Genomic DNA, 21,932 nt, shown 5'->3' with positions numbered 1-21,932 from the left:
ACTCGCTTCTAGGAACAGGCTGTCATGTTTTGTCCCCAAATATATGTGCTCACTCCAGTTGTATGTCGCTTATGAATATCTCAAGATTTTTTTACAGACTTCTGAAATGGTATAGGTACACCACAAAGCAAAGGTGAAGGCAATAACTTCTTGTTTAGGATATTTAGATGCATATAATAGTTTGTGTCTTTTTAGGGTTAATTAATAAACAGTTCTCATTAGAATAGAAGCTGATCAGATTTAAAATAGAATTCATCTGATGAATTCCAAGCTCAATATCAACGGCTTTATAGTGATAATATATTTGTAGATCATCTACATATAAATCATACCTACAGTTTCTGAACTGAGAAGAGATATCACTGATATATAGAGTAAACAGAAGAGGTCCTAGATGATGATGATGATGAGCGATGCACAGGAATTGAGAGTGTAGTAGTCGATCGTGTGTTATATTCATGAAAGGATGATGTGTATTCCACCGAAGCGGGCATTCAGCTGCGCAAACTAATGTCCATGTGCCATAACGTTGTGCTGGAATGTGTCAGTTCCCCTGGGTTCAGAATAGATCTGCGCTACCTATGAGTAGTACCACTTTACGAGAAACACCATGGGTGTACGTTTCCTGTGATTAGTACCACTTTGTGGAAAAAAAGCACGGGTTTGGCTGGTGCCCGTGGTAAGTACCACTATGTGCGAAAACCATGGGTGTGCGTTACCTGACTAAGGGCACCACAGGAATACCGGCACCCATGATTAGTCCCACTATGTGCCGAGCACCATGGGTCTGCGTTGCATGTGAGTAGTACCCTTATGTGCGAAACACCGTGGGTTTGTGTTACCTGTGAGTGATGCCATTGTGTGCGACATACGATAGGTCTAAATTTCCTGTGATTAGTACCACCATTAGAGAAACACCATGAGTCTGTTACCTGTGATTAGCACCACTATAGGAGGAACACCATGGTTCTACCTCCCAGTGATTAGTATCATTATGTGGAGCCGGCAACCTGGATTTAGGATCCCTTTAGATAATAATGCATCATCCCAGTACTTAAGTCATTGTGAATTAGATGCACTGATTGTTTTTGTTTCACTGTAATTTTTTCATCATTCATTCATTTTAGATTCTAGTCAGTGGATAAATTTTGAAGTTTTAGTTTTCGATTCGTTCACCTCGTACCGTTAGGGACCGATGACCTAGCTGTTAGGCATCATCATCATCAAAAGCATCTGTTGAAAAATGTCCATTAATCTCTCAAGTGGTTTACATGGTTCATAGGAGGCCTTTCAATACCTAATGAGCGAAGCTTTTGCCAAGTATTACCAGCGTTTATATTACTGGATAGATGCTGGAAGTAATAACATTTCTTATTAATGGTTATGAATTTCATGTCTATGGTCCGTATTGCAGTACACGGTATTGTTCGAATATACTGTTCTAATTGTTAGTGTAAGCAGTTGAGGATGATCCATGGATCGAAACTAGTATTGCAATGTAAATTAATAGATCTTACAACATATATAGTATTGATCAGGTGGGAACGTTAGAAAACTCTGTAATAGTGAATCGTAAACCATCAAATGGAAAAATGAAACTAATCACACGCAACTAACAATTACTTAAGCTATTAAAACTTTTTATAGTTGAGTTTATTAACAGTAACAATTACTTGTCGGTTCGCTGCAAAGGCAAAGTCATCTTGGAGTTCTTTTTTTCATTTGCAGGGAATTATTCATTCTGAATTCATTCCTGAGTGCAAAGCAGTAAACATAGAACTCTATTGGGATATTTTATATTGTTTGTGGCATCTCTCTCGTAAGCACCCTGAAATATGGCAAAGTGGATGATGGTACTTTCTGCTGGATAATATGCTTCCACATCGATCCTTACTGATCTCAAAGTTTTTTCGTTGAATATGAAACTTAATTTTCAATAACCTGCCTATTAACCAGACTTAGTCCCGTGTTACTTTTACCTTCTTCCAAGTGTGTAGAACATCAGATAAGGTGTCATTTTACGTCAGCAAATGAGATAAAAGCAAATCTCAGAGGACATTAGAAGAAGTATTTAAAGATTACACCTAGAAGTGTACTTTGAAGGTGGTTGTGCCATCAGTGTTTTAAAGTATTTGCAAAGAGAAGCAGAAATGAGCCTGTTGAAGCTGTAATTATTGATGAGGATAGAGCTCACCTATGTGAAAACTGTTGTATGTGAAGATCTGGACATAGTGTTTATCCTTTTGCGTTGTCATCTTTGTCAAAGTCCTTTTCGGTTACTCCTTCTACCCACTCTGACCTGTCGTTTCTCTATTCTAATATGCATTATCTTCCTGTGCAAGTTCCTGACTTTCTTCATATGACTATTTTTTGTTTGTTCCATTCAATTACCCCATGGCTCCCTTTATGGATCGGTGGTAGAGCGACATTGTGTGTATCCCAAGAATGCAGGACCAAACCTGGCAAAGAGAGTTGAATTTTTGAAAGACTGAGAAAATTCTGTTGGACACCCTGTGATACAGTGCCAGCGTGTAAAAGATCCCTGGCGACACATTTGGTATTTACAAGACATGATTTAAATCTCAACAATAGCCACCTAGTTTTGGTTCTGGTTTCTCTTCAAGGTGGTAGAGTAAAATGGAACATTGAAGTTGCCTGGCAGGCTAAATGATGTCAAGTCTCTGCACGCTGTAGCTGAATCCATACAATTATCATTGTTATTATTATTTCTATAAGAATGATTTTTGTTTAATATACTACACATTATTATTATACATACATACATACATACATACATACATACATACATTATCATTATAGACTGTTATGCCTTTCAGCGTTCAGTCTGCAAGCCTCTGAGAATTTACTAAACGTCGCCACAATCCTTGATTTGCAACTAGTGTTGTGGCCTCATTTAGTTCTATACCTCTTATCTTTAAATCGTTAGAAACAGAGTCTAACCATCGTCGTCTTGGTCTCCCTCTACTTCTCTTACCCTCCATAACAGAGTCCATTATTCTCCTAGGTAACCTATCCTCCTCCATTCGCCTCACATGACCCCACCACCGAAGCCGGTTTATGCGTACAGCTTCATCCATCGAGTTCATTCCTAAATTAGCCTTTATCTCCTCATTCTGAGTTCCCTCCTGCCATTGTTCCCACCTGTTTGTACCAGCAATCATTCTTGCTACTTTCATGTCTGTTACTTCTAACTTATGAATAAGATATCCTGAGTCCACCCAGCTTTCGCTCCCATAAAGCAAAGTTGGTCTGAAAACAGACCGATGTAAAGATAGTTTCGTCTGGGAGCTGACTTCCTTCTTACAGAATACTGCTGATCGCACCTGTGAGCTCACTGCATTAGCTTTACTACACCTTGATTCAATCTCACTTACTATATTACCATCCTGGGAAAACACACAACCTAAATACTTGAAATTATCGACCTGTTCTAGCTTTGTATCACCAATCTGGCATTCAATTCTGTTGGATTTCTTACCTACTGACATCAATTTAGTCTTCGAGAGGCTAATTTTCATACCATACTCACTGCACCTATTTTCAAGTTCCAAGATGTTAGACTGCAGGCTTACGGCACAGTCTGCTATTAAGACCAAGTCGTCAGCATAGGCCAGGCTGCTTACTACATTTCCACCTAACTGAATCCCTCCCTGCCATTTTATACCTTTCAGCATATGATCCATGTAAACTACAAACAGCAAAGGTGAAAGATTACAGCCTTGTCTAACTCCTGTAAGTACCCTGAACCAAGAACTCATTCTACCATCAATTATTACTGAAGCCCAATTGTCAACATAAATGCCTTTGATTGATTTTTATAATCTACCTTTAATTCCATAGTCCCCCAGTATAGCGAACATCTTTTCCCTCGGTACCCTGTCATATGCTTTCTCTAGATCTACGAAACATAAACACAACTGCCTATTCCTCTCGTAGCATTTTTCAATTACCTGGCGCATACTGAAAATCTGATCCTGACAGCCTCTCTGTGGTCTGAAACTACACTGGTTTTCATCCAACTTCCTCTCAACGACTGATCGCACCCTCCCTTCCAAGATGCCTGTGAATACTTTGCCTGGTATACTAATCAATGAGATACCTCGATAGTTGTTGCAATCCTTCCTGTTCCCTTGCTTATAGATAGGTGCAATTACTGCTTTTGTCCAATCTGAAGGTACCTTACCAACACTCCACGCTAATTTGACTACTCTATGAAGCCATTTCATCCCTGCCTTCCCACTATACTTCACCATTTCAGGTCTAATTTCATCTATTCCTGCTGCCTTATGACAATGGAGTTTATTTACTATCCTTTCCACTTCCTCAAGCATAATTTCATCATTTTCCTCCTCCCCATGAGCTTGACTGTTTGCAACACCACCATGATGATTTCCTTTTACATTGAGAAGATGTTCAAAATATTCCCTCCACCTCTCCAGTGATTCCCTGGGATCTGTTATGAGTTCACCTGAATTACTCAAAACACTGTTCATTTCCTTTTTCCCTCCATTCCTAAGATTCTTTATTACTGTCCAGAAAGGTTTCCCTGCTGCTTGACCTAGCCTTTCCAGGTTATTACCAAAATCTTCCCATGACTTCTTTTTGGATTCAACAACTATTTGTTTCGCTCTGTTTCTTTCATCTACGTACAAATCCCTGTCTGCCTCGGCCCTTGTTTAGAGCCATTTCTGATAAGCCTTCTTTTTACGTTTACAGGCTGCTCTCACTTCATCATTCCACCAAGATGTTCGCCTTTTCCCATCTTTACACACAGTTGTTCCTAGGCATTCCCTTGCTGTTTCTACTACAGCATCCCTGTATGCCACCCATTCACTTTCTATATCCTGAACCTGCTTACTGTCTACTGTTCGAAACTTCTCACTAATCATATCCATGTACTTCTGTCTAATTTCCTCGTCCTGGAGATTTTCTACCCTTATTCGTTTGCAGACAGATTTCACTTTCTCTACCCTAGGCCTACAGATACTTAGTTCACTACAGATCAGATAATGGTCTGTATCATCGAAAAATCCCCGAAAAACTCGTACATTCCTAAAAGATTTCTTGAATTCAAAGTCTGTTAAGATATAGTCTATTATGGATCTGGTACCCCTAGCCTCCCATGTGTAGCGGTGAATAGCCTTATGCTTGAAGAATGTATTCGTAACAGCTAAACCCATACTAGCACAGAAGTCCAGCAAACGCTTCCCATTCCCATTAGCTTCCATATCTTCCCCACATTTACCAATCACCCTTTCGTATCCTTCAGTTCTATTCCCAACTCTCGCATTGAAATCGCCCATTAGCACTATTCTATCCTTGCTGTTGACCCTGACCACGATGTCACTCAATGCTTCATAAAACTTGTCAACTTCATCCTCATCTGCACCCTCACATGGTGAATACACGGACACAATTCTTGTCCTAATTCCTCCCACTGACAAATCTACCCACATCATTCGCTCACTTACGTGCCTAACAGAAACTATGTTGCGTGCAATGGTATTCCTGATAAAGAGCCCTACCCCAGAATCTGCCCTTCCCTTTCTAACACCCGTCAAGTACACTTTATAATCTCCTATCTCTTCCTCCTGATCTCCCCTTACCCGAATATCACTTACTCCTAGCACATCCAGATGCATCCTCTTTGCTGACTCAGCAAGTTCTACCTTCTTTCTTCCATAAGCCCCATTAATATTGATAGCTCCCCATCGAATTCCATTTCGTTCGCCAAGTTGTTTCCAAGGAGTCCCTCGCCTGTCAAATGGGAGTGGGACTCCATTACTCCCATAGGTCCGAGGCTTGCTTAAAGGGTTCTGAGCTCGGTAAATTCATGAAGCAGGATGCTGCCCTACTTGCACATAGTCCAAGTGAGGATCTCTCCTCTAACGGGTTATGGACCACTGGTGAATTGTGTAGTCCTAGCCGCCTGAGCACAAGGAGGGCCTCGACTCAGAATATGTCCGAGATGCCCACTCCCATTCCATAGCAACTGGTATCCCGACTCTCAGGACCACCTACTAGGCCACTCAGCCGTTGCCCATGGTTCACGAACTAGGACGTGACTACAGTAACCCACAAACATGAACCATCATTATTATTATAAATAACTTAATTTTGTTTTACTTCTTTATTCCAGTTCTCTCAAAATCTAGGTAAATGTAGAATAAAGTGATGACTTATATGCAATGATAAACTGAGTGAATTCAGTTGTTAGTTGGGGCTCTAGTGGTATGTTATTGGTGTTGTCATTTTTGTTCATTTTTTTCATTGTAATGTTTTCTGCTGCATTACAGATTAGGCCAAAGGCTCAGCAAGAGGCGGAAGTGGTGGCCAGAATAAAAGAGGCTCTGGTGAAGGGTATGGCACTTCTGGATTCCCATTTTGATGTTGTGGATGTTCCTGCCAGTGATAGTGAGGAAGAAGAAAGCTCGGCCAGGTAAAATATACAGTGTGTGTTAAATTTTGATGTTGATTACCTGTTTAACCTCAATCAATCAATCAATACTGATCTGCATTTAGGGCAGTCGCCCAGGTGGCAGATTCCCTATCTGTTGTTTTCCTAGCCTTTTCTTAAATGATTTCAAAGAAATTGGAAATTTATTGAACATCTCCCATGGTAAGTTATTCCAATCTGTAACAATTCCTAATGTGTTTAGGTTTCCTTCACAATGTAATCCATCTATATATATAAAATAAGAGTTTTGTCTGTACATTGCTCAGAATTTGAAAATAATGGTATTTCTGTATCGGTCATGTCCATAGTAACAAGAAAATGCACTTTTTACTTTTCCGTAATTTCTGTCTGTCGGTCTGTCTGTATGTATGTATGTATGTACACGCATCACGAGAAAACGGTTGAAGAGAATTTAATGAAAATCGGTATGTGAAGTCAGGGCATGAGCCTCTACAATCTAGGCTATAAATCATTTTAGTTGCGCTGAGTGAAATGGTAGTTTAGGGGAAGGCCTAAAATTGAATTCTCAACTATTTATGTTATTAGTGGTCGTATTTTAAAGAAAATGGGTTTGCAAAGTTGGGGAATAAATTGCTACAATCTAGGCTGTCAATAATTGTATTCACGCTGAGAAAAATGGTAGTTTAGGGGAAGGCCTAAAATTTAATTCTCAAATATTGTTATTGGTAGTCCTATCTTGATGAAAATCGGTATGCAAAGTCAGAAAATGTCACTATAGTATAAGCTGTAAATTATTTTATTCACGCTGAGTGAAATGGTAGTTTAGGGGAAGGCCTAAAATGTAATTCTCAAATATTTCTTATTAGAGGTGTAATCGATGAATGCTACATAACTAAGGTTATATAGTATTAAATTTCCTATTATTCATGTCTTATACATTGTTACCGTACTGGCTATGATCACAAAGATATTCATGAATTTGGATTTTTGTTACCAAGTCCATATCAGCGCCGAGTAACGAGAAAATGGGTAAACAGTATTTAATGAAAATCGGTATGTAAAGTTGGAGAATAAGAAACTACAGTTTACAGTATAAAATATTTTACAAATAACAGAGTCGAAAGAAAACTAAATATGTAGGCCTACAATATAGAAAGCTCATAACATTGATCAACAATAACATTACATTGACCATTGTTTGTCGTGATGTGCTTTGTGTCTTCTGTTGCCCCTCATCTCCGGTAGATAGGATTACTGCTGCGTACAGAGTATTTTTTATTTGATTTACGTCACACCGACATAGATAGGTTTTATGGCGACGATGGGATAGGAAAGGGCTAGGAGTGCCTTAGGCCTTAATTAAGGTACAGGCCCAGCATTTGACTGGTGTGAAAGTGGGAAACCACGGAATACCATCTTCAGCGCTGCCAACAATGGGGTTCGAATCCACTATCTCTCGGATACAAGCTCACACCTGCGCACCGCTAACCACACGGTCAACTCGCCGAGTCGTACAGAGTGTAACAGCCTGCCTGAATATTGATGGGAAGTAGCTGGGGAGTTAGATAACTTTCTTCTTTAGCATGCCATTCCCCTGGTTTATAAATTTTCTGATACTACTGGTACGTAACACACTGGATCATCATAGCATTCGGGCTATTCAATCCCTACTCTGAGGCACTGATTGGAATGAACAGTGTGCATACTTAGCGGAATAATGGCAGATGAGTGTTCATGGCAATCTGGGGCCTGGTCATCCCAGCTCTGGAACTTTGGACTATTAGATTGGCACCGCAATCTAACCGCAGCACTGTTCGTTAAAAGTTATAAAACGTGCGGCTTTCCATTTGATCGAGTATTTTATATGATAGCATTGCTTTCAATCGCTACATTCATACTTACATTTTTGTAATGACCTATGTTGATTTCAGTTAGGAAAACCACAAAGTCAGTCTTTCTGAGAATCCCGTAGCGAAGCACGGGTACATCAGCTAGTTAAAAATATATGTGGAGAGATTTATGATTTCTTATTTTCAGAGATATTTCAACAAGATAGGAACACACAATAGGATAAACACAATGATAGGTCAAAATTGGAAGAGGGAGCAACAGAAAGAGGACACAACACTTTCCTACACTGCTGTCTTCAAATACATACACTCGTTTCTCATCAATCCCAGTTCTTCTACATCCATTTCTTCTTAGCCCCCAACAAGCTGTTTGTGCTGCCTAGCGTCTGTAAGAGGACGAGCTTCAACACTCATTGAGAGGCCATCTTGATGGATCTTCAGTCTTGACGTGGGAAGTGTGGGATAAGAAAGCTGGATGAACACATGAAAAGGGAAGGGACAAAAAGATAGTCAAATTCAAGTTGTAAAAAGCTAAAAACAAAGGTCAAACATAAAAGGAGAAAATAACCCAATGGGTCAATATAAGTAATTGAAGGTCCAAATTAAATGGTCTCATCATATGTCATTTGTTTGTTTTGTTCAATTTCTTATTTTAAACAAGATTGTTACGGCGTTTCTACAGGGAACAAGGAAAAAGAATGTGTTAAGCGAGAAAATTTACTACTGAATACACGAATAAAATCAATCCAACAAGGATATGGAAGCACTAGATACAATTTTTTTCTGACATGAAGGCATTTTACATTGTGTATCCAAGGGTACAGTGAAACTGTATGTACCCTTTCAAAAAATGAGAGGATAATATTAAATGGTGTGAAAAACACAAGAGAACAAATATGAAACCTTTTTCTGCTGGGGATTATAAAATATCAACAATGCACTAAAACAAATGGTAGTAGAAGCCTTTTATGTTGTACCAGTGGGCTATTAAACAGTATTTTCTGGTCACACTCTTAGACAATGAATTGGAGGTTACACTCGACCATGTGCAACTGTGGCCGTCATTTTGAACGTGGCAAAACTTTGATTTGACAAATTTGAATGATTGTGTTACAAATCAAAGGTGCAAGTTTTAACTTTGCGCTACCTCTGCATGCTTGAAGGTGCAGGTGCCAGTCCACTTTCTGATAGATTTTAATTTTGTTTTCATTAGTAAGGAATTTCACAACTTTTTCTGAATCCATAACTACGCTGTCACAAAAGGAATATTCACCACGTTAGTCAACTTTGCATGATTATGTTCCTAATCCAGATGTAGGCTATCAGGTGGCAAATATTTGCAACCCTTCACAGTACCACTCAACACAAAATAAATTTCTAATTTCTGAATAAAATGTGAAATACCAGCACTAACAGGCTGACTGAGTTGTTCAGCAATCTCGCTGCTGACCAGCAAGCAAAACTGAATATTCCTGAGGCTAATGGCTTGCTTTCCGAAGGTGCAACTTATCCTGTGAAATTCAGGAATTAATCACGCAACTCTGGCGAGGGCTCTTTCTCACCCAAATTAGAATCACGTTCCTTTCACGAGGGGTGACAAATAACGTTTTCAGGGCTAGGAAAAATGTGATCATACTGAGCCGTAATAGCGAAAGTTCGTGACACGATAAGCGAGGTATTTTTATATTGATGTAATATGATAAGAATTGGGACTTTGTATTTACAACATGCTAAGTGGGAAAATGTGTAATGAGGAACTCGCTAACAACGTTTCACTGTACTAGTTTAGGTGCATATTTTCTGTCTTGCTGGTTACTGCGCTGTGGAAATGAATAGACTGTACAGCCTGTGTCTCAATGCCAAGTGTCAGGCAGCAGTAAATAACCTGATCGCCTAAGGTAAACTAATGGTTTGGGGATAATGATTTAGCTTAGGTGGGGTGATGGTCCCCTCAGTATAGGAAATTACTGTGGAACCCATCGAGTAGGGTCTGAGCCCAGGTTAGGGCCAGCTGCAGAAGGCGTCTGTACTCCATTTTAGGAGCAGCCTGATCACCTGCTGGTAGTAACTCTGAAATGGCTATGAGAGTGGCGACTCTGTCATAACAGCAGCCTAAAATGATAATGGTACATTCAAATTAGCCTCAGAAAAGGCTAGGTCATTTCCCAGAAACAACATATAGATCTTATGCCATGGGAACTGTAAGACCTTAGCGACCAGTAGAGAACTTTATGAAGCTGACAGTAATCAACCTTATGTCACTGACTGGAAAGTTGGAAGAGATGGTTGATTTTGTAGAGGAGGGAATAGCTATAATAGGATTAAGTGAGGTTAATTGGAAAGGAAAAGGAAAGAAGTTGAGGATGGGATACACTTTCTCCTGGAATGGAGGACGTAAGGCAAAGAAAGAATGGAGTTAATAACCAACAATATCTTAGATGAGTACATAGAAAAAGTGGGCTACATAAGTGATAAAATTAAAGCTAAGAATGGAGTAAAGGACTTCATCACACCAGACTGGATGTAAAGATGATGATATGGACAAGTTCCTGGAGACTCTGGAGAGGGAAGTACAGGGTGTGGAAGTGACTGTCATAGGAGACTTTAACCGATGGTGCAATGAGGGGGGGGATGAAAGAAGTAATTGGACCATTTGGATATTGAAAGAAAAATGAAGAGGGAGAGAAGTTGGTGATTTTTGTGTGAGAAATGGGTTGTGTGGGCAAAATGTGGTTCAGGAAGAACAATAGAAAGGTTACAAGATATGGATGGGAAACAAAGATAGTAATGGCTTGCTTCTTGGTCGAAAGAGCAAATCATAGACACTTCTTAGATATAACAGCTTTGCCTTTAATGGAGTATTAGTAACAATAATTAAAGTAGGAAAAATAGTGAAAATAAAAGAAAAAAGGTGTTGATGTTGTTGAGTCATCAGTCCACAGACTGGTTTGATGCAGCTACCTCTCCAGCCACCCTATTCTGTGCTAGCCTTTTCATTTCTATGGAACTGCTGCATCCTACATCTGCTCTAATTTGCTTGTCATATTCATACCTTTGTCTACCCCTACCGTTCTTAACCCCTACAGTTCCCTCAAGTCCTGGGTGTCTTAAGTTATGTCTTATCATTCTCTCTCTTCTTCTCATAAAATTTAGCCAAATCGATCTCCTCTCACTAAATCGTTCCAGTATCTCTTCATTAGTGATTTGATCCATCCATCTCATCTTCAGCATTATTCTGTAACACCACATTTCAAAAGCTTCTATTCTCTTCCTTTCTGAACTAGTTGTCATCCCTATTTCACTTCCGTACAATGCCACGCTTCAAACAAAAGTCTTCAAAAACATCTTTCTAATTCCTATGTCAATGTTCAAAGTGAGTAAACTTCCTTTCTTGAGAAAGGCCTTCCTTGCTTGTACTAGTCGACATTTTATGTCCTCTCTACTTCTGCCATCGTTAAGTTATTTTACTACCCAAGTAACAATATTCATCTACTTCCTTTAAGACTTAATTTCCTAATCTAATATTACCTACATCACCTCACTTTGACTGCACTCCATTACTTTTGTTTTGGACTTACATATTTTCATCTTACCCAAGACTACATGCATACCATTCAGCAATTTCTCCACATCCTCTGCAGACTCAGACGAAATAACAATATCATTGGCAAATCTCAGGGTTTTGATTTCCTCTTCTTGCGATTCCCTTTTCAAATTCCTCTTTGCTTTCCTTTACTACCTGTTCTGTATAAACATTGAAAAGGACGGTCCTTTCCAGTTCTAGCGATTGGTTTCTCCATTTCATCAGTGTTCATCAGTGCACCCTTGTCTCTGTTTTCTGTTTCAAGACTGGGATTCCCCAATCATTAAGGACATCAGGGTTCTGGAGCTGTCAGATTCTCATTAAGCCCATTTTGTCCCTGCACTAGTCTATACCTAATAGGAACTTTTACCTGAAATTACAGTGGTCTGCCAAACTGGTAAGACATAGACTGTCAGTGTGGAGTTCCCATTTCAAGGAATAAGATATGTCCCAAACATGCAAAGTGTATTACTTTGAGGCTTTTTGTGCAGAAGTTTGGAGACTTTTTAAAACTGATGGAACTGTACTATTTTGAGACATTTATGAGAAACCCATAGCTGCAGGCAGACATGCATTTGCAAGTTACATAACATACTATGATAGCTATACACATTAAATGTGCAATGTTAAAGAAGCTGAACACAACATTTGCTTCCCGAAATTCAAGAAGTGAGACCTAGTCCAACGTACTACCAGTTCTCACAAAATATTTTCAAGCATATTTTCCGGCTAATGTACCGCTCAAAGTAAAGTATCCTGTGCTACATGAAATTTTAGAGAAGTACCTAAAACTTCCTCTCCCGACAAGTCAGCAGTATAGATTACAATGGACAAGACTGACACTACTGGCCATTACATAACCAGTGTCATAGTCAGTGCATTAAAATGTGGTCCATCACACTCCTTTTTTACTAATAATACTTCATCTTGTGAAAACTAACTACACTAGCTAAAGCTTTAATGATGCAGTGGCACTTCTGAGGCCTGATGACATCTGATTTGATAAAGTGCGTATATTAATTACAGACATGCTGCAGTTTACATGGTTAAAGCATGCCAAAGATTGAAAGTTCTGTACAGCATACATACATACATCTTCATTATAGGTTGTTATGCCTTTCAGCGTTCAGTCTGCAAGCCTCCGTGAATTTACTAATCGTCACCACAATCCTCTATTTGTAACTAGTTCTGTGGCCTTATTTAGTTCTATATCTCTTATCTTTAAATCACTAGAAACTTAGCCTAGCCAGTGTCATTTTGGTCTCCCTCTACCTTTCTTACCCTCCCATAAGAGTCCATTATTTTCCTAGGTAAGCAATCCTCCTCCCATTCGCCTTACATGATCCCACCACCAAAGCCGGTTTATGCGTACAGCTTCATCCATTGAGTTCATTCATAATTTAGCCTTTATTTCCTCATTCTGAGTACCCTCCTGCCATTGTTCCCACCTGTTTGTACAAGTAATGAAACTTGCTACATTTGTGTCTGTTACTTCTAGCTTATGAGTAAGATGCACCAAATCCACCCAGCTTTCGTTCCCAAGCAAAGTTGGTCGAAAACAGACCGAGGTTAGTCCCAGAGCTGACTTCCTTACAGAATACTGTTGATCGCAACTGTGAGCTCACTACATTTGCTTTACTGCACCTTGAATCAATCTCACTTACTATACTACCATCCTGGGAGAACAAACATCCTAAATACTTGAAATTATCTACCTGTTCCAGCTTTATATCACCAATCTAACATTCAGTTCTCTTGGATTTCTTACTAACTGTCATCATTTTAGCCTTCGAAAGGCTAATTTTCATACCATACTCATTGCACCTATTTTCAAGTTCAGGCTTTTGGCACAATCTGCCATTAAGACCAAGTTGTCAGCATAGGCTAGACCGCTTACTACATTTCCACCTACCTGAATCCCTCTCTGCCACCTTATAACTTTCAGCAGATGATCTATGTAAACTACGAACCACAAGGGTGAAAAATTACAGCCTTGTCTAACTCCTGTAAGTACCCTGAACCAAGAACTCATTCTACCATCAATTTTCACTGCAGCCCAATAGGGATGTATAGAACTAGCACCGATAGAGCGCACTGCTGTTATACTGGGTAAGCGCAATGCGCTCTTCATTTGTCTCCTCTGTACTCATGCTGCTAAATATCCACGAATTTAAGATGCTTAAATTGTTATTTTCGTGACTATGCCGAGCTGTTGCAGTATTCATCTTCGGAAAAAAAATCAGGGAAGCCCATTCTTTTTCGTTTCACCAGTTTTCACAAAATAAAGAAATAAGGACGAAATGGTTAAATGCTATTAGAAGGAAAGATTTTGGTGAGAAGAATCTGACCGAAAATATTAAAGTGTGTTCTCATTATTTTAAACGCGGTGATTTCATGAAAATTTTGTTGGGTAAGTGCGATTTACGAAGGGAAATAATTCCTTTTTTCAACCCATAAACTGATTAGGCATTTTGATAACCAGCAAATTTATGCGTTTGTATTTAAGGGTGAGAGAGCAAGATTAAAACCGGGCGCTGTTCCATCGCTTTTTCCGTGGACTACGAACACAACAAAAACAAGGAAGAGGCCATACACCAGAAAATTGCCGGATTACCACGATAAACCTACAATATTGGAATATGCAGAAATAACCTCCTTTGAAGTACGGGAAGAAATCGTGAATATACCCGAAGAAGTGAATGTTACATCAAAACTACATCAAAAACTACTACAGGTAATTTGTTTTTTGAGCGAACAATGCGTAATCGTGATGCCATATTGCTTTATACAGGGTTTGTAGACGTCCAACATTGTAAGCTGGCGTTTGGTATTCTGGAAGAAAACAGATACAATTTACTGATATTCCCTCTTGAACCCAGACTTTGTTTCTTCTTGACAGTTATGAAGCCAGGGACCAACAAATCTGACAAGGAACCAGGCCTTAACTTCGGAATCCATAAAACTACTGTTGGGAGAATATTTAATGTTTGGATTAATTTCATGTACTGCCAATTTAAAGAGTTGCTTTTAGACAGAAATACCCCTCGACTAGAGTTATAACTGGTGCAACTGAGATTATACATAGCAAAACTTGTTCCAAGGGCATACATTCCACTTTCATAGGGCTAACTGGCCTCAACCGTTTGGTAGAGGGATGCTGAAAAGTTTATACATTTTGGCTGCATGTTTCTGAACACTGAATAATACCAGTATTGGGGAAGTGCTCTAATGCGTAGCTTACAGCAGCAATATGCTTACAACATGCCTTGGGGCCTGCTCCAGCAAAACGTTCACATTCCCCTCCTATAATGTCACCAGGTAATCCTAAAATAAGCTTCACATTATAGGTCTTATGTTTTGTGTACTCGGATTTCACAGCACTGCATTGTAGAATTTTACCCGATTGAAATTAACCTTTTATAAACAAAACACTTTTCACTGAAAAGTCTGTATCTAGCATAACACAATGATTTGTAGTTGGAAACGGGTGTTCCATCTATTTCCGATTTTCTAAATACGAAGTAATCCATCGGGTGCAAATTTGTGATAGTGATCTTCACCTTATGGCTGATGGCCAAATATTCAAAGAAACTGGCACTGGGAAACTCAAGAATATTCACATGCCTTTGGTGGTGCACAAAGGCTGTATCTTCAGTTTCATGTAAGCCATCAACCTAAAAAGAATATATGAATCGAAGTCTATAAGCAAGGGGAGCAAGTGCGTGTTTAAATATATATTTATGATTTAAGTCTTGTGGAGGTACATTTATATATTTATCAATGTACAATACTCAAGTAATTGTAATCTTCAGGAAAAGGCATGCTGAATCCTATTCATTATTTGGATAATAAAACGTGTTATAATTTTCTAATTAGCGCTGTACTAATTCTTCGTTCCTCCCGCTAGTTTTAGCGTTTCTGGTCCGTAGCTCATTTTGCAGCTGTTTAAGGCTTAAACACTGAAAATCATCCGTAATATTCTAGGGGATATACCTATACAATTAATTAATATAGTCTTGGAGTAAAATTAGAGAAGATACAATCGGCTTTAGTTCAGAAAACTCGGTCACATTCTATACATTACTCGCAGCTGACTGGGGGAAACATAACACGATCGCCTTGCGCTTACCCAGTAGTACACGAGTGCTATCTGGCGCGAACTTTCTCTGCCTACATCCCTATTGTCAACATAAATGCCTTTGATTGATTATAATAATCTACCCTTAATTCCATAGTCCCCCAGTATGGCGAATATCTTTTCTCTCGGTACCCTGTCATATGCTTTCTCTAGATCTACAAAACATAAACATAACTGTCTATTCCTCTCGTAGCATTTTTCAGTTACTTGGTGCATACTGAAAATCTGGTCCTGACAGCCCCTCTGTGGTCTGAAACCACACTGGTTTTCTCCCGACTTCCTCTCAACCACTGATTGCACCCTCCGTTCTAAGATACCATTGAATACTTTGCCTGGTATACTAATCAATGAGATACCCCAATAGTTGTTGCAATCCCTCCTGTTCCCTTGCTAATAGATAGGTGCAGTTAGTATCTTTGTCCAAACTGAAGGTACCTTACCAACACTCCATGGTAATCTTATTACTTTATGAAGCCAATCCATCCCTGCCTTCCCACTATACTTCACCACTTCAGGTCTAATTTCATCTATTCCTGCTGCTTTATGACAATGGAGTTTATTTACCACCTTTTCCACTTCTTCGAACTTAATTTCACCAACATAATTTTCCTCCTCCAATTGAGCTTATTTGTTTGCGACACCACCAGGAAGATTTCCTTTTATATTGGGAAGATTTTCCAAATTTTCCCTCCATCTGTCCAGTGATTCCCTGGGATCTATTATGAGTTCACCTGAATTACCTAAAAAAACAATAAACACACTTGTTCATTTCCTTTTTCCCTCCCTTCCTAAGATTCTTTATTACTGTCCAGAAAGGTTTCCATGCTGCTTGACCTAATCTTTCCAGGTTATTACCAAAATCTTCCCACGACTTCTTTCTGGATTCAACAACTATTTGTTTCACTCTGTTTCTTTCATCTACGTACCAATCCCTGTCTGCAGCAGCACTTGTTTAGAGCCATTTCTGATAAGCCTTCTTTTTACGTTAGTAAGCTGCTCTCACTTCATCATTTCACCAAGATGTTCATTTTTTCCCATCTTTTCACAGAATTGTTACCAGGCATTCCCTTTCTGTTTCTATTGCAGCATCCCTGTATATCACCCATTCTCTTTCTGTATCCTGAACCTGCTTACTGTCCACTGTTCCTAACTTCTCACTAATCATATCAATGTACTTCTGTCTAATTTCTTCATCCTGGAGATTTTCTACCCTTATTAGTTTGCAGATAGATTTTACTTTCTCTATCCTAGGCGTAGAGATATTTAGTTCATTACAGATCAGATAGTGGTCTGTATCATCGAAAAATCCCCGGAAAACCCTCAAATTCCTAACAGATTTCTTAATTTCGAAGTCTGTTAAGATGTAGTCTATTATGGATCTGGTTCTCCTACTCTCCCGTGTGTAGCGGTGAATAGCCTTATGCTTGAAGAATGTATTCGTAACTGCTAAATCTATACTAGTACAGAAGTCCAGCAAAGGCTTCCCGTTGCTATTTGCTTTCATATCTTCCCCACATTTACCAATCACCCTTTCGTATCCTTCAGTTCTATTTCCAACTCTCAGATTGAAATTGCTTATTAGCACTATCCTATCCTATCCTTGCTGTTGACCCTGACTACAATGTTACTCAGTGCGTCATAAAATTTGTCAACTTCATCCTCATCTGCACACTCACACGGTGAATACACTGAGAAAATTCTCATCCTAATTCCTCCAACTGCCAAATCTACCCACATCGTTCGCTCACTTATGTTCCTAACAGAAACTGTGTTGCGTGCAATAGTATTCCTAATGAAAAGCCCTACCCCACACTCTTCCCTTCCCTTTTTAATACCTATCAAGTACACTTTATAATCATTTTTATGTACAGTACTTCAAAACAATGATCATCATGCTGCTCTGTTTGTGGGTCTAACTTAAATGATGAACAGTCTCCTAATAGTGCTTGGATGAGCCAGAATTATTAGGTTAAGATGTCTTAGATATGCGTAGCTATGTGGTGATATGGAATGCAACAGAGAAGAAAGGAAGGGCTGTAAGTTTTATTCTGGTATGACCAAGAAATCATAAAATAAACTGGTCCTCCTAACTTAGGATCTATAACACTAGCATTTTTCAAGAGGTTTGAGGCTATATCTAATATATCAGAACTGTTGCATTTATGAGCCTCTGTACAGGTTAATATGTTCATTTTTTCAGGTATGTTAGTTATTTTTTCAGTATTTTGAGCAGAGTCTGGAAAAAAGAAAGTTGCCAACACTGTCTGATTTAGTGTTTTCATAGTATACACACATCACCATAGATTTTTGAACCACCTGTGAACAACTTATTTTGAGAGCTGGGCTGAACATAATTTTAGCAAATATTACACATAGATTTTTATAACATGTATCCTATGACCCACCCGCACAAAATCAATGAAAACACGTTTTTCAGTTCTGCAAAGTTAGAAAAGGATGTTCTTTCCTTACACAGATTAAATTCTGCATCTCATTCCTGGAATATTGCATGTAAGTTTACATTCTCTCTCCTTCTTTTCTTGAGAACCTACTCTGTAAGTCTTAAAAGTGGTCAAATTACCCTGGACAGTTGGGCAGAAGTGAATGCACAGTGCCAGGTTGAAATCTTGGCACCTGCAGTGGTAGATTTATTTGTTGTCTATCCTCACAGTAGAAATAAATACTCCTTCTGATATCCTCAGGGTTAAAATGTAATTCTCAAACCAGATGTACATGGAAAGAAATCTGTTAGAATATACTGTAAACTGACATCACCTCCATCACATTGTTATAAATGTAGCTGATAACCTGCTTGAAATTTGGAGCATTTTAGTGTAGGTACTCACTTAAATTGACACTATTAAATCATATTAATGAAAAGAACCCAATAACTGAATACTGTATTGCATATATTTTTGGTCAATATTAAGGCATATCATTCAGTGCACATGATAAAACTGAATGTTTCAAGGTTAGGACTACCCTGTTTCCTGATTCCAGATTTATCCATTTTCAAGTTTCTCAAAAAATGATACAGTTTGTAGATTGTATAATTTATCAAGGGGTAAAACAAGATTTGCTTACATACTTTGTAGGAATGAAATCGTGATGTTTTATCTTCTGGGAACTTACAGACGTGTTTTATTTCTTATATCTTAGTTTTTCTTACAATTACGTACAGAACACTTGTAAACCATATTTACAGCGTATTATAAATAGCATAAACATCACCAAACCTTACACGATCACGAATGCACAAACCTGAATTGACAAATACTTTTCTAGGCTATTGTGGGCTATTACCTAAATGTTCCCATCATCTTGTTCATTCTCAGATCCATGCAAAGGCCTTCTATATAGGAAGTATTGAGTGAATGTTGTGGGCATTGAGCATTGACTCTGTTCATTGGAGAGAGGAGTGTTGCTTCTTCATCTCATGATGTATTTTTGTGTATTAGGTAGTAAATGAAAGGTAATGATTTTTATGAAATGTATGGAAATAAAAAGTAACTCGTAAGACCCTATTTTTAGTGATAAATAATATCCCTGAAGACGTGGAATGTAGTGGTGTAGCATATGTTTGTAGTGACGTTCAGTGGAAGTGGTACGAGTTGCAAACTTCTTATGCTGTGGAGGAAATTTCTTTTATTGGAAATTGGGGCCATGAAAGGATTCTGCTATGTTCTAGATGCATTGCAATTTTTCTCTTCTTTGATGAGGTTATACATATCGTAGTAGAGAAGATGGACACATGTGCTGAGCAAAGCCAAGGAGCCCGTGACAAGTGACAAAATATGTATGGTGCTTGGTCTCAGTATGTTGATGTGTCAAGTGCAGAAGCCCACTCTGAAAAATTCAGGTATTCATTTTAGGAGTCCTTGATCTTTTCTACAAACTATGAAACAGGACTGGTTTGAACTCTTAATGGGACTCCTGAATTTCATTAGAACAGCTGACAGTTACATAGAGCCTCCAAAATTATTCAAAAAGGAGAGATTGAAGGAACTTGCTAGGAAATTGAATTTAGCAAAAAATCATCTAAGAATAATAGTGGAAAAAAAACTACCTTTGAGAGGGTCACGAACATAAAATAAAATACCAATAAAATGGAAGGGAAATAAAGGACAGCAAAAACAACTGCTGCTGAAACAGTGTTAAGGCCACCACACACAGAAAGCTAAGCTACGCTGCACTATGCTACGCTAAGCAATGCCAAGCTGTGGTGTGCTATGACACGAATAAAAAGCTAAGCTAAACTATGCTAGGCAGCACGTTTATTGTCTCGCTGTTGTAAATAATCAATTGCTCTCTCTGCTCGGTGGCATGATTTTTTCGAAGCGGTTCGACTGGCTGAGATTGCGTAGGTGTGGCGGCGGACGGAACAGATGATGAACCAGATATATGTGATAGGGAGTGTAGGTCATCACATTCCATGCTCTCAGTCATCTGGGTGGTTACTTCAGTTATCTCTTGACCTCGATATGTTCCCTGCCTGTCATTGTTTGAATGTGTGCTATAAGGAAAACTAATTAAGCTATCAATACACATCCAAACGTATTTAAGAAATGACACACGGAGATCTGTTTATGGAGAATGAGCATATTGAACTCTCCTAGTCCTTGTGCTTCACACGCAATTATTCATGTTGTTCATTTTATTAGTGAAATGTTTATAATGTCTTAGCTGCAAAACATAACAAATTGAAATGTTCTTATTTTCTTATAACCTCGAATGAATTACATGTGTTTAAATTATAATATACTCAACATATAAATTCACTTATAATTTAATCAATTTTTAATATTTTAAAAATATCTTAAATATTAGTCATACTGCGTGTGTTAAAATGACAGCTCACCTTCTTGTAGAAATATAAGGCAGAAGGAATTCCATTTGTTTGTGGAATCTCCACTCCTTCATTTTCCCCCCTTACTGTCCACTTTTACTCTTTTTGTCTCATCATTGCCTCCCTAAAACAGCCTCTCAGTCATTTTCATAAGTTTTGAAGTTCTTTAGCTAAAACAATATATGCTATTATTTTACCTTTCACGTTCTTAGTAACTGTTGATATATTTAAGAATATTGCATACAGTTGCAGAACAGGCGCTTCAACTGTATCTGTTAAATTGTAAATAATGTGCGTAAAGCCATGTGAAAAACGTATTCGTCTCAAACAATTACAACTGTCAAAATTGTGATTATATAGCTAATTTATGAATGGTAGCCTACTTACAATCAATTTGAAGTACGGAACTTATTTACTGCCAACAGTTTTCCTTTCTTATCACGTCTCTGTAGTAATTTGATGACGTATCATAAAGGCAGGGATAAATTTTTACCTCTTCAATTAGTCGTTCTTCTTTTGGCCCTTTATCCATTGTATTAAAATATCGATGTACTACGCGAAGAGACTCACACGACACGACTAAACACACATGACAGCCCGCCAAACCAACTGCTCAGAAATGAAAAGCGCATGCGCCAGGCCAGCTACAGCCAAGAAAATCGCCTACCTAGCTATCTGTCTAGCTTAGCTTAGCTTAGCTTGGCATAGTATAGCTTAGCATAGTGGCCTGTGTGTCTCATCGTACTTGAATGCATTGGGAGCAATATTTTTCACAACAGCACGTAGCTTAGCTTAGCTTAGCTTAGCTTTCTGTGTGTGGTGGCCTTTAAAGGAAGCTACTGTAGGTCCAGGATCGAACATTTTACTTCACTGTCAACATGAGTTTAAACAAGAAAATCACTTTTAAACCAATTTATTAAATGAGTAAACAAGGAGCAATAGAGCCTACAGTAATACTTTTTTAACTGTAGAATTTGGATAACATTAATTAAAGCACGTACCTTTGTTAAGATGTCTGCACTTAATTGAACCCCACTGTCGGCAGCCCTGAATTTGGTTTTCGGTGGTTTCCCCAT

General features: G+C 38.6%; 1 protein-coding gene across 1 annotated transcript in view; it reads left to right on the top strand.

Annotated features, from left to right (window-relative positions):
* The window catches only part of FAM21 (Family with sequence similarity 21), a 205,746-nt gene that overhangs the window by 21,122 nt on the left and 162,692 nt on the right, over positions 1–21,932 (top strand). The window contains exon 4 of the mRNA XM_067135340.2: positions 6,318–6,460. Within this exon, the coding sequence (XP_066991441.2) occupies positions 6,318–6,460 (143 nt within the window). The remainder of the gene's footprint in view (positions 1–6,317; positions 6,461–21,932) is intronic.

The sequence above is a fragment of the Anabrus simplex genome, chromosome 1 (assembly GCF_040414725.1).
Source record: "Anabrus simplex isolate iqAnaSimp1 chromosome 1, ASM4041472v1, whole genome shotgun sequence".
Classification (NCBI taxonomy): Eukaryota; Metazoa; Arthropoda; class Insecta; order Orthoptera; family Tettigoniidae; genus Anabrus; species Anabrus simplex.
This window is presented reverse-complemented; position numbering and strand designations above follow the sequence as displayed.